General features: G+C 42.2%; 1 protein-coding gene across 1 annotated transcript in view; it reads right to left on the bottom strand.

The window, feature by feature from the left end:
- The window catches only part of LRCH4 (leucine rich repeats and calponin homology domain containing 4), a 260,683-nt gene that overhangs the window by 57,295 nt on the left and 189,341 nt on the right, over positions 1-14,047 (bottom strand). Inside the window, exons 10-12 of the mRNA XM_053718358.1 lie at positions 9,863-9,924; positions 8,853-9,011; positions 8,682-8,732 (exon numbers count right to left, since the gene is read on the bottom strand). Of these exons, the coding sequence (XP_053574333.1) occupies positions 8,682-8,732; positions 8,853-9,011; positions 9,863-9,924 (272 nt within the window). The remainder of the gene's footprint in view (positions 1-8,681; positions 8,733-8,852; positions 9,012-9,862; positions 9,925-14,047) is intronic.

The following is a 14,047-nucleotide window of genomic DNA, read 5'->3' as shown; positions in this document are numbered from 1 at the left end:
GCGCAACAAGGCGCTAAAAAAAGGCCCCTCCCACTCATATTACAACAGTGGGAGACCTGATATAACGGTTTCTATGCAGAAAAATACATTAGCCATGTGGAAAAAAATCATGCCCAAAAAGGATTTATCACCAAAGTACCTCACAAAACGAATAACATGCCAGTAAACGTTTTAAAAACAAACTTTTTCAATATAATGCAAAGTTATCACTAAGCCTGCTACCAGTCGCTTCTACTGCAGATAAGGCTTAAGCATTATTTCAGTATTAACAGTATTTTTTTAGTCAAATTCTAGTCCCTAGAAAAACATAATTTATGCTTACCTGATAAATTCCTTTCTTCTGTTGTGTGATCAGTCCACGGGTCATCATTACTTCTGGGATATAACTCCTCCCCAACAGGAAATGCAAGAGGATTCACCCAGCAGAGCTGCATATAGCTCCTCCCCTCTACGTCACTCCCAGTCATTCGACCAAGAATCAACGAGAAAGGAGAAACCAAGGGTGAAGTGGTGACTGGAGTATAATTTAAAAGATATTTACCTGCCTTAAAACAGGGCGGGCCGTGGACTGATCACACAACAGAAGAAAGGAATTTATCAGGTAAGCATAAATTATGTTTTCTTCTGTTATGTGTGATCAGTCCACGGGTCATCATTACTTCTGGGATACCAATACCAAAGCAAAAGTACACGGATGACGGGAGGGATAGGCAGGCTCATTATACAGAAGGAACCACTGCCTGAAGAACCTTTCTCCCAAAAATAGCCTCCGAAGAAGCAAAAGTGTCAAATTTGTAAAATTTGGAAAAAGTATGAAGCGAAGACCAAGTTGCAGCCTTGCAAATCTGTTCAACAGAGGCCTCATTCTTAAAGGCCCAAGTGGAAGCCACAGCTCTAGTAGAATGAGCTGTAATTCTTTCAGGAGGCTGCTGTCCAGCAGTCTCATAGGCTAAACGAATTATGCTACGAAGCCAGAAGGAGAGAGAGGTAGCCGAAGCCTTATGACCTCTCCTCTGACCAGAGTACACGACAAACAGGGAAGACGTTTGTCGAAAATCCTTAGTTGCCTGCAAGTAGAACTTGAGGGCACGAACTACATCCAGATTGTGTAGAAGACGTTCCTTCTTTGAAGAAGGATTTGGACACAAGGATGGAACAACAATCTCTTGATTGATATTCCTGTTAGTGACTACCTTAGGTAAGAACCCAGGTTTAGTACGCAGAACTACCTTGTCTGAGTGAAAAATCAGATAAGGAGAATCACAATGTAAGGCTGATAACTCAGAGACTCTTCGAGCCGAGGAAATAGCCATTAAAAACAGAACTTTCCAAGATAACAATTTTATATCAATGGAATGAAGGGGTTCAAACGGAACACCCTGTAAAACGTTAAGAACTAAGTTTAAACTCCATGGCGGAGCAACAGTTTTAAACACAGGCTTGATCCTAGCTAAAGCCTGACAAAAGGCCTGGACGTCTGGATTTTCTGACAGACGCCTGTGTAACAAGATGGACAGAGCTGAGATCTGTCCCTTTAATGAGCTAGCCGATAAACCCTTTTCTAAACCTTCTTGTAGAAAGAACAATATCCTAGGAATCCTAACCTTACTCCAGGAGTAACCTTTGGATTCGCACCAGTATAGGTATTTACGCCATATCTTATGGTAAATCCTTCTGGTAACAGGCTTCCTAGCCTGTATCAGGGTATCAATAACCGACTCAGAAAAACCACGTTTTGATAAAATCAAGCGTTCAATTTCCAAGCAGTCAGCTTCAGAGAAGTTAGATTTTGATGTTTGAATGGACCCTGTATCAGAAGGTCCTGTCTTAGAGGTAGAGACCAAGGCGGACAGGATGACATGTCCACTAGATCTGCATACCAAGTCCTGCGTGGCCATGCAGGCGCTATTAGAATCACTGATGCTCTCTCCTGTTTGATTTTGGCAATCAATCGAGGAAGCAGCGGGAAGGGTGGAAACACATAAGCCATCCCGAAGTTCCAAGGTGCTGTTAAAGCATCTATCAGAACCGCTCCCGGATCCCTGGATCTGGACCCGTAGCGAGGAAGTTTGGCGTTCTGGCGAGACGCCATGAGATCTATCTCTGGTTTGCCCCAACGTCGAAGTATTTGGGCAAAGACCTCCGGATGAAGTTCCCACTCCCCCGGATGAAAAGTCTGGCGACTCAAGAAATCCGCCTCCCAGTTCTCCACTCCCGGGATGTGGATTGCTGACAGGTGGCAAGAGTGAGACTCTGCCCAGCGAATTATCTTTGATACTTCCATCATTGCTAGGGAGCTTCTTGTCCCTCCTTGATGGTTGATGTAAGCTACAGTCGTGATGTTGTCCGACTGAAACCTGATGAACCCCCGCGTTTTTAACTGGGGCCAAGCCAGAAGGGCATGGAGAACTGCTCTTAATTCCAGAATGTTTATTGGTAGGAGACTTTCCTCCTGATTCCATTGTCCCTGAGCCTTCAGAGAATTCCAGACAGCGCCCCAACCTAGTAGGCTGGCGTCTGTTGTTACAATTGTCCAGTCCGGCCTGCTGAATGGCATCCCCCTGGACAGATGTGGCCGAGAAAGCCACCATAGAAGAGAGTTTCTGGTCTCTTGATCCAGATTCAGAGTAGGGGACAAGTCTGAGTAATCCCCATTCCACTGACTCAGCATGCACAATTGCAGCGGTCTGAGATGTAGACGTGCAAAGGGTACTATGTCCATTGCTGCTACCATTAAGCCGATCACCTCCATGCATTGAGCTACTGACGGGAGTTGAATGGAATGAAGGACACGGCATGCATTTAGAAGCTTTGTTAATCTGTCTTCTGTCAGATAAATCTTCATTTCTACAGAATCTATAAGAGTCCCCAAGAATGGAACTCGTGAGAGGAAAAAGAGAACTCTTCTTTTCGTTCACTTTCCATCCATGCGACCTTAGAAATGCCAGAACTAACTCTGTATGAGACTTGGCAGTTTGAAAGCTTGAAGCTTGTATCAGAATGTCGTCTAGGTACGGAGCTACCGAAATTCCTCGCGGTCTTAGTACCGCCAGAAGGGCACCCAGAACCTTTGTGAAGATTCTTGGAGCCGTAGCCAATCCGAATGGAAGAGCTACAAACTGGTAATGCCTGTCTAAGAAGGCAAACCTTAGATACCGGTAATGATCTTTGTGAATCGGTATGTGAAGGTAAGCATCCTTTAAATCCACTGTGGTCATGTACTGACCCTTTTGGATCATGGGTAAGATTGTCCGAATAGTTTCCATTTTGAACGATGGAACTCTTAGGAATTTGTTTAGGATCTTTAAATCCAAGATTGGCCTGAAAGTTCCCTCTTTTTTGGGAACCACAAACAGGTTTGAGTAAAACCCTTGTCCTTGTTCCGACCGCGGAACCGGATGGATCACTCCCATTAATAACAGATCTTGTACACAGCGTAGAAACGCTTCTTTCTTTATCTGGTTTGTTGACAACCTTGACAGATGAAATCTCCCTCTTGGGGGAGAGAATTTGAAGTCTAGAAGGTATCCCTGAGATATGATCTCTAGCGCCCAGGGATCCTGAACATCTCTTGCCCAAGCCTGGGCGAAGAGAGAGAGTCTGCCCCCCACTAGATCCGGTCCCGGATCGGGGGCCCTCGGTTCATGCTGTCTTTGGGGCAGCAGCAGGTTTCCTGGCCTGCTTGCCCTTGTTCCAGGACTGGTTAGGTTTCCAGCCTTGTCTGTAACGAGCAACAGCTCCTTCCTGTTTTGGTGCAGTGGAAGTTGATGCTGCTCCTGCTTTGAAATTCCGAAAGGGACGAAAATTAGACTGTCTAGCCTTAGCTTTGGCTTTGTCTTGAGGCAGGGCGTGGCCCTTACCTCCTGTAATGTCAGCGATAATTTCTTTCAAACCGGGCCCAAATAAAGTTTGCCCCTTGAAAGGTATATTAAGTAATTTGGACTTAGAAGTTACATCAGCTGACCAGGATTTTAGCCACAGCGCCCTACGTGCCTGAATGGCGAATCCTGAGTTCTTAGCCGTAAGTTTGGTTAAATGTACTACGGCCTCCGAAATGAATGAATTAGCTAGTTTAAGGACTCTAAGCCTGTCCGTAATGTCGTCCAGGGTAGCTGAACTAAGGTTCTCTTCCAGAGACTCAATCCAAAATGCTGCCGCAGCCGTAATCGGCGCGATGCATGCAAGGGGTTGCAATATAAAACCTTGTTGAACAAACATTTTCTTAAGGTAACCCTCTAATTTTTTATCCATTGGATCTGAAAAAGCACAGCTATCCTCCACCGGGATAGTGGTACGCTTAGCTAAAGTAGAAACTGCTCCCTCCACCTTAGGGACCGTTTGCCATAAGTCCCGTGTGGTGGCGTCTATTGGAAAAATCTTTCTAAATATTGGAGGGGGTGAGAACGGCACACCGGGTCTATCCCACTCCTTAGTAACAATTTCAGTTAGTCTCTTAGGTATAGGAAAAACGTCAGTACTCGCCGGTACCGCAAAGTATTTATCCAACCTACACAATTTCTCTGGTATTGCAACAGTGTTACAATCATTAAGAGCCGCTAAAACCTCCCCTAGTAATACACGGAGGTTCTCCAATTTAAATTTAAAATTTGAAATATCTGAATCCAATCTGTTTGGATCAGAACCATCACCCACAGAATGAAGCTCTCCGTCCTCATGCTCTGCAAGCTGTGACGCAGTATCAGACATGGCCCTAGTATTATCAGCGCACTCTGTTCTCACCCCAGAGTGATCACGCTTGCCTCTTAGTTCTGGTAATTTAGCCAAAACTTCAGTCATAACAGTAGCCATATCTTGTAATGTTATCTGTAATGGCCGCCCAGATGTACTAGGCGCCATAATATCACGCACCTCCCGGGCGGGAGATGCAGGTACTGACACGTGAGGCGAGTTAGTCGGCATAACTCTCCCCTCGCTGTTTGGTGAAATTTGTTCAATTTGTACAGATTGGCTTTTATTTAAAGTAGCATCAATACAGTTAGTACATAAATTTCTATTGGGCTCCACCTTGGCATTGGAACAAATGACACAGATATCTTCCTCTGAATCAGACATGTTTAACACACTAGCAATAAACTTGCAACTTGGTTACAATCTTATTTAACAAAAACGTACTGTGCCTCAAAGAAGCACTAAACGATTAAATGACAGTTGAAATAATGAACTGAAAGACAGTTATAGCATCAATCCTTAAAAACAACACAACTTTTAGCAAAGGTTTGTTCCCATTAGTAAAGTAACAATAATTAAATTTGAAACATAAAAATTACAGAGCAACGTTTTTAATAACAGTCAATATATAAGTCTCACAGCTCTGCTGAGAGAATCTACCTCCCTCCAAAGAAGTTTGAAGACCCCTGAGTTCTGTTAGAGATGAACCGGATCATGCAGGAAATACAAGAGTAACTGACTGGAAATTTTTGATGCGTAGCAAAGAGCGCCAAAAACGGCCCCTCCCCCTCACACACAGCAGTGAGAGAGAAACGAAACTGTCACAATTAAAACAAGCAACTGCCAAGTGGAAAAATAATGCCCAAATATTTATTCACTCAGTACCTCAGAAAATGCAAACGATTCTACATTCCAGCAAAAACGTTTAACATAATAAATACCTATTAAAAGGTTTAATGTACTTTTAACAGAGTAATTCCGGTGAAATACCATCCCCAGAATACTGAAGTGTAGAGTATACATACATGTCATTATAACGGTATGGCAGGATTTTCTCATCAATTCCATTCAGAAAATAAAAACTGCTACATACCTCAATGCAGATTCATCTGCCCGCTGTCCCCTGATCTGAAGCTTTTACCTCCCTCAGATGGCCGAGAAACAGCAATATGATCTTAACTACTCCGGTTAAAATCATAGTAAAAACTCTGGTAGATTCTTCTTCAAACTCTGCCAGAGAGGCAATAACAAGCTCCGGTGCTATTGTAAAATAACAAACTTTTGATTGAAGTTATAAAAACTAAGTATAATCACCATAGTCCTCTCACACATCCTATCTAGTCTTTGGGTGCAAGAGAATGACTGGGAGTGACGTAGAGGGGAGGAGCTATATGCAGCTCTGCTGGGTGAATCCTCTTGCATTTCCTGTTGGGGAGGAGTTATATCCCAGAAGTAATGATGACCCGTGGACTGATCACACATAACAGAAGAAATAACTCAACTGCGCATACATTTATCAGCCTGATACCAGTCGCTACTACTGCATTTAAGGCTGTACTTACATCATGTGGGTAACAGCAGTGTATTGTACTGCACATACCTCATTTGGGTAACAGCAGTGTATTTTAACAGCAGTGTATTGTACTGCACATACCTCATTTGCGGGGGACCCCGCATGCTATTCCCATTTTCTGAAGTTACCCCACTCCTCAGAATGTGCGAGAACAGCCAGTGGATCTTAGTTACGCCTGCTAAGATCATAGAAAAACGCAGGCAGATTCTTCTTCCAAATACTGCCTGAGATAGAAAAACAGCACACTCCGGTGCCATTTAAAATAACAAACTTTTGATTGAAGAATAATTAAGTAAAAACTCCAACTCCTCTCGCGACCTCCTTCTTTGTTGAGGGTTGCAAGAGAATGACTGGATATGACATGTGAGGGGAGGAGCTATATAGCAGCTCTGCTTGGGTGATCCTCTTGCAACTTCCTGTTGGGAAGGAGAATATATCCCATAAGTAATGGATGACCCGTGGACTGAACACACTTAAGAGAAAAAATTGTAGTATTCACTTACAAGTATAGTATTGTATGGCAAAAAACAACAGGATACCATATATGGCAATATTGAATTAACTAGTCACACATAAAGTATGCTATTACACAGCAATAAATAGAATTAGCAAGATAATATGGAGTGAAAAGGAATAATACCAAAATTTGCAAATCTATGCTCTATATAATATTGAGCAAACTAGTCTGATGTGGAAACCCAAACATATAGCATAACAACAACAATCTTGATAGTCCATTTCCATGGAACTAAAAAAACCCGCTTCAGACTGCTACTAGCAGAGTACATAAAACAGAGTAGACATTGCATGTAAAACCTTTTCCTACTAACAGCTTCTAAAGATCTAAGTAAAGGAACCGTACCCCCTCCAGACCTGAGCAGGAAGACCATCAGGTGCCAACTGCATATTAATAAAGATCCTACTCTCAGAAAATAAGCTAGGAGCGTGCCCAATGCGGCAGGCGATCAAAGAGGTAACCCCCCGCACCTGGCACCCTCACAGGACTACTGTAGAACCAAGGAGTGTCAAGATGCCGGCTGCGGGAAACAGATGTATACAAAAACATGCAACTACTACATGCATAGTATTAGCAAAGGATAATAATAAAAAGATTTAGAGAGAGCATGGAGAATCTCCAGAGGCAATCAGAGAGCGAGCCAAAATCTATGTAATCATTAATAGCTTGTGGGCTGAGAGAGACATATGGGTACTTACCAAGAGATAGTTCCATCCACTATTCTTACCTCTATGGAGGTCACAGGAGACTGTAAATAGCCCATTGTGTGCTGTAACTAACAGCAGAGGATATACTGAGTGAGTACTCTTTATGGCCAGACAGAAGGAGGTTAAAGAATGATCTCATCTGCACCTGTGTCAGGCTTGTGGCCCAACTACATGAAGATGTATTTTGCACAGCCAGTACTCTTCTAAATCCCTCTCTTTACTGAACTATACATTAAGGACATTTTTGGGATAAATATCCCTGCCATTCTTTAAAAATTTAAAACACCTCTATCCATGCCTGCTACTAGTTGGCGAGGCAAAAAACTACCTTAGAGAGAGGGGGAAGTGGGACGGATACTTAAAGGGATAGTCTACCATAGAATTGTTATTGTTTTAAAAGATTGATAATTCCTTTATTACCCATTTCCCAGTTTTGCACAACCAACACTGTTATATTAATACACTTTTTACCTCTGTGATTACCTTGTATCTAGGAACCTTCTTCCAGCCCCCTGATCACATGACTGCGACTGTTTATTATCTATTGTCTTGCATTTAGCATTGTTTTGTGCTAAATCTTAAATAACCCCCTGTGCCTAAACACAGTGTTATCTATATGGCCCACGTGTACTTTTAGTCTCTTTATGTTGAAAAGGAATTTAAAAAGCCTGTGATAAGAGGCAGCCCTCAAAGGTTTAGAAATTAGCATACGAGTCTGCCTATGTTTAGTTTCAACTAACAATACTAAGAGAAAAAAACAAATTTGATGATGAAAGTAAATTGGAAAGTTGATTAAAATTACATGTCCTATCTGCATAATGAAAGTTTAATTTTGACTAGACTGTCCCTTTAAAGTTTTTGTTGTGGGGTGTCTTTGCCTCCTCCTGGTGGTCAGTGAATTCCCACGAGTATTGGGCTTTGGTATACAGACAGAGGTAAAATAAAGCAGCATGTGTGTGTACAGAAAGTGATAAAATAAGGAGGAGATCTAATTTCCCTTCAAGCTCAACCCATTTTAATGGGATGTGGTTTCAAAAAACAGAACCAGCAATTTTATATACAAAAAGAAATCTAAATAAGCAATTTCTCATTTTATACTCTGCAGCTGGTGTAACAAGTCATTGGAAAAACATTAAGGGAAATCATTTTACATTACACTAACTCGAGTATAACATACATAAATAGTTGTTCCTACCTAGCAACGTCATTTTGTGTTGGAGATGGATGACAGACACTTTTAAGTAAACTGGAAGAAAAAAATAAACAAACAATTTAGCTTATCCAAACAGGTTACACTACAGATATTTGCTTAGACAAAGTCACAAACACTGGAGGAGAGATTCCCTCGTCCCTCTTTTTTTATCACCTCTCTTTCCTATCGACAGACTGCCTCCTTGCAGCGTCCTGCTTCTGCTGTAGCTGCTGTCTCTCCCTCTCCTTCCAAAGCAGTAGGGTCTCTGGCCTGCGCCTCTCCTCTGCAGGAAGATCTTGCCGAGAACCAGGAGAGGGAGGAGAAGGAATTGGTCTATAGGAGAACACACTCAAATTTAATTCAAACAAACATGCTCTAATAAAACAAGACAAAAACACTGGGGGGGGGGGGGGGGGGAATACAAACAGTTAAAAGGGACAGGACATTTTTATTTTATATCATAAAATTTTAAAACAACTTTGCAGTTTAATTATATTATCCATTATGCTTCAATCTCTTTGTATCCTTTATTGAAGGAGCAGCAATGCACTACTGGGAGCTAGCTAAACCTATTGGTAAGCCAATGTTAAGATATTTATTAATGCAGCCACCAATCAGCAGCTAGTTCCCAGCTCCTAAATCTACCTAGGTATGTTTTTCAACAACGGATACCAAGAGAACTAAGCAAATAAATGATTCATATAGACCATATAATTTTAAAAAAACTTTGCAATTTACTTCTATTATCTAAATACATTTTTTGCGTTTCATGTCCCTTTCAAGTTAGCTCCAGAGAAGCAGTGAACTACATCTGTTGAGCCAGTTGCAAGGAGACACAAGTCTGTAGTCACCAGCTACTAGTAGTGCATTTCTCCTGAGCCTATCCAGGTACATTTTTTCAACAAACCACACCTAGAGAATGAAGTAAACTATCTGAACCATAAAAAGTTTAATTTTGACTTTCATGACTAATTATTTACAAAAACTAGATTGTAACAAAACCACAAATACAAAACTGTCAGCTCTGGAGTGAAAAAAAAAAAGCTTTACAATTGTCACATATTTTCTTAGTATGAACAGGTATAGTTCAACAAAAGCAGAAAAAAAAAAAGCTTTACAATTGTCACATATTTTCTTAGTATGAACAGGTATAGTTCAACAAAGGGCTACTAATAAAAACCTACCCACAAATGAGGGTTCTCTCTTCTGTCCTGGGTGTAGAGTGCTGATCAGGTTTCCGCTTATCCTGACATTTAAAAAAAACAAAAAAACTTCTGCATGAACTGAGAGATTAGATTTTTTTAAAACAGATATTAAACTCAAATTTTAACTACTGATAAAAGGTTTATGTTAGAAGGTAGCAGATTCAGGAGAAATGTAAGGAAGCAGTTTCTTTTACAGAGAGGGTGGTGAATTCATGGAATAAAACTTCCAATTGAGGTGGTAAACACAAAGGCCTAGATTTAGAGTTCTGCGTTAGCCGTCAAAAGCAGCGTTAAGGGGTCCTAACGCTGGTTTTGGCCGGACGCTGGTATTTAGAGTCAGGCAGGAAAGGGTCTAACGCTCACTTTCAAGCCGCGACTTTTCCATACCGCAGATCCCCTTACGCCAATTGTGTATCCTATCTTTTCAACGGGATCCTATCTTTTCAACAGGATTATGGGCTAACGCCGGTTTATAAAGCTCTTAACTACAGTGCTCTAAAGTACACTAACACCCATAAACTATCTATGTACCCCTAAACCGAGGCCCACCCCACATCGCCGCCACTATAATAAATATTTTTAACCCCTAATCTGCCGACCGCACACCACCGCCGCCACCTACATTATCCCTATGAACCCCTAATCTGCTGCCCCTAACATCGCCGACACCTACATAATATTTATTAACCCCTAATCTACCCCCCCCCACGTCGCCGCTACCTAACTACACTTATTAACCCCTAATCTGCCGACCGGAACTCGCCGCTGCTCTAATAAATGTATTAACCCCTAAAGCTAAGTCTAACCCTAACACCCCCCTAAATTAAATATAATTTTAATCTAACAAAATAAATGAACTCTTATTAACTAAAGTATTCCTATTCAAAACTAAATACTTACCTGTAAAATAAACCCTAATATAGCTACAATATAACACATAATTATATTGTAGCTATTTTAGGATTTATATTTATTTTACAGGCAACTTTGTATTTATTTTAACTAGGTACAATAGCTATTAAATAGTTATTAACTATTTAATAGCTACCTAGTTAAAATAATTACAAAATTACCTGTAAAATAAATCCTAACCTAAGTTACAATTAAACCTTACACTACACTATCAATAAATAAATTAAATCAATTAACTACAATTACATACAATTAAATAAACTAAATTACAAAAAAAACAAAACACTAAATTACAGAAAATAAAAAAAGATTACAAGAATATTAGGCTAATTACACCTACTCTAAGCCCCCTAATAAAATAAAAAAGCCCTCCAAAATAATAAAGGTCCCTACCCTATTCTAAATTAAAAGGAAACCAGCTCTTTTACCAGCCCTTAAAAGGGCTTTTTGCGGGGCATGCCCCTAAGTAATCAGCTCTTTTGCCTGTAAAAAAAATACAACCCCACCCCCCAACATTAAAACCCACCTCCCACATACCCCTACTCTAACCCAAACCCCCCTTAAATAAACTTAACACTACCCCCCTGAAGATCTCCCTACCTTGAGTCGTGTTCACCCAGCCGGGCACCGATGGACCAAAAGAGGACATCCGGAGTGGCAGAAGTCATCCTATCCGGGCAGAAGATGACATCCGGACCGGCAGACATCTTCATCCAAGCGGCATCTTCTATCTTCATCCATCTGGAGCGGAGCCATCTTCTTCCAGCCGACGCAGATCCATCCTCTTCAACCGACGCCTACTCGCCGAATGAAGGTTCCTTTAAATGACGTCACCCAAGATGGCGTCCCTCGAATTCCGATTGGCTGATAGGATTCTATCAGCCAATCGGAAATTAAGGTAGGAAAAATCTGATTGGCTGATTAAATCAGCCAATCAGATTCAAGTTCAATCCGATTGGCTGATCCAATCAGACAATCAGATTGAGCTCGCATTCTATTGGCTGATCGGAACAGCCAATAGAATGCGAGCTCAATCTGATTGGCTGATTGGATCAGCCAAACAGATTTTTCCTACCTTAATTCCGATTGGCTGATAGAATCCCATCAGCCAATCGTAATTCGAGGGACGCCATCTTGGATGACGTCATTTAAAGGAACCTTCATTCGGCGAGTAGGCGTCGGTTGAAGAGGATGGATCCGCGTCGGCTGGAAGAAGATGGCTCGGCTCCGCTCCAGATGGATGAAGATAGAAGATGCCGCTTGGATGAAGATGTCTGCCGGTCTGGGTGTCCTCTTCTGCCCGGATAGGATGATGACTTCTGCCGCTCCGGATGTCCTCTTTTGGTCCATCGGTGCCCGGCTGGGTGAAAACGACTCAAGGTAGGGAGATCTTCAGGGGGGTAGTGTTAGGTTTATTTCAGGGGGGTTTGGGTTAGAGTAGGGGTATGTGGGTGGTGGGTTTTAATGTTGGGGGGTGGGGTTGTATTTTTTTTTAACAGGCAAAAGAGCTGATTACTTAGGGGCATGCCCCGCAAAAACATAATTTATGCTTACCTGATAAATTTATTTCTCTTGTAGTGTCCAGTCCACGGATCATCCATTACTTGTGGGATACCAATACCAAAGCTAAAGTACACGGATGATGGGAGGGACAAGGCAGGAACTTAAACGGAAGGAACCACTGCCTGTAGAACCTTTCTCCCAAAAACAGCCTCCGAAGAAGCAAAAGTGTCAAATTTGTAAAATTTTGAAAAGGTGTGAAGCGAAGACCAAGTCGCAGCCTTGCAAATCTGTTCAACAGAGGCCTCATTTTTACAGGCCCAGGTGGAAGCCACAGCTCTAGTAGAATGAGCTGTAATCCTTTCAGGGGGCTGCTGTCCAGCAGTCTCATAGGCTAAGCGTATTATGCTCCGAAGCCAAAAGGAGAGAGAGGTTGCCGAAGCTTTTTGACCTCTCCTCTGTCCAGAGTAAACGACAAACAGAGCAGATGTTTGACGAAAATCTTTAGTAGCCTGTAAGTAGAACTTCAAGGCACGGACTACGTCCAGATTATGTAAAAGACGTTCCTTCTTTGAAGAAGGATTAGGACACAATGCTGGAACAACAATCTCTTGATTGATATTCCTGTTAGAAACCACCTTAGGTAAAAACCCAGGTTTGGTACGCAGAACTACCTTGTCTGAATGAAAAATCAGATAAGGAGAATCACAATGTAAGGCAGATAACTCAGAGACTCTTCGAGCCGAGGAAATAGCCATCAAAAACAGAACTTTCCAAGATAAAAGCTTAATATCAATGGAATGAAGGGGTTCAAACGGAACACCCTGAAGAACTTTAAGAACCAAGTTTAAGCTCCACGGAGGAGCAACAGTTTTAAACACAGGCTTAATCCTAGCCAAAGCCTGACAAAATGCCTGGACGTCTGGAACTTCTGCCAGACGCTTGTGCAAAAGAATAGACAGAGCAGAGATCTGTCCTTTTAAAGAACTAGCTGATAAGCCTTTGTCCAAACCCTCTTGGAGAAAGGACAATATCCTAGGAATCCTAACCTTACTCCATGAGTAACTCTTGGATTCAGACCAATAAAGGTATTTACGCCATATCTTATAGTAGATTTTCCTGGTGACAGGCTTCCGAGCCTGTATTAAGGTATCAATGACTGACTCGGAGAAGCCACGCCTTGATAGAATCAAGCGTTCAATCTCCATGCAGTCAGTCTCAGAGAAATTAGATTTGGATGATTGAAAGGACCTTGTATTAGAAGGTCCTGCCTCAGAGGCAGAGTCCATGGTGGAAGAGATGACATGTCCACTAGGTCTGCATACCAGGTCCTGCGTGGCCACGCAGGCGCTATCAGAATCACAGATGCTCTCTCCTGTTTGATTTTGGCAATCAGTCAAGGGAGCAGAGGAAACGGTGGAAACACATAGGCCAGGTTGAAGAACCAAGGAGCTGCTAGAGCATCTATCAGTGTTGCTCCCGGGTCCCTGGACCTGGATCCGTAACAAGGAAGCTTGGCGTTCTGGCGAGACGCCATGAAATCCAGTTCTGGTTTGCCCCAACGATGGACCAGTTGAGCAAACACCTCCGGATGGAGTTCCCACTCCCCCGGATGAAAAGTCTGACGACTTAGAAAATCCGCCACCCAGTTCTCTACGCCTGGGATGTGGATCGCTGACAGGTGGCAAGAGTGAGACTCTGCCCAGCGAATTATCTTTGAGACTTCTAACATCGCTAGGGAACTCCTGGTTC

This window comes from Bombina bombina, chromosome 6 (genome assembly GCF_027579735.1).
Source record: "Bombina bombina isolate aBomBom1 chromosome 6, aBomBom1.pri, whole genome shotgun sequence".
NCBI lineage: Eukaryota > Metazoa > Chordata > Amphibia > Anura > Bombinatoridae > Bombina > Bombina bombina.
This window is presented reverse-complemented; position numbering and strand designations above follow the sequence as displayed.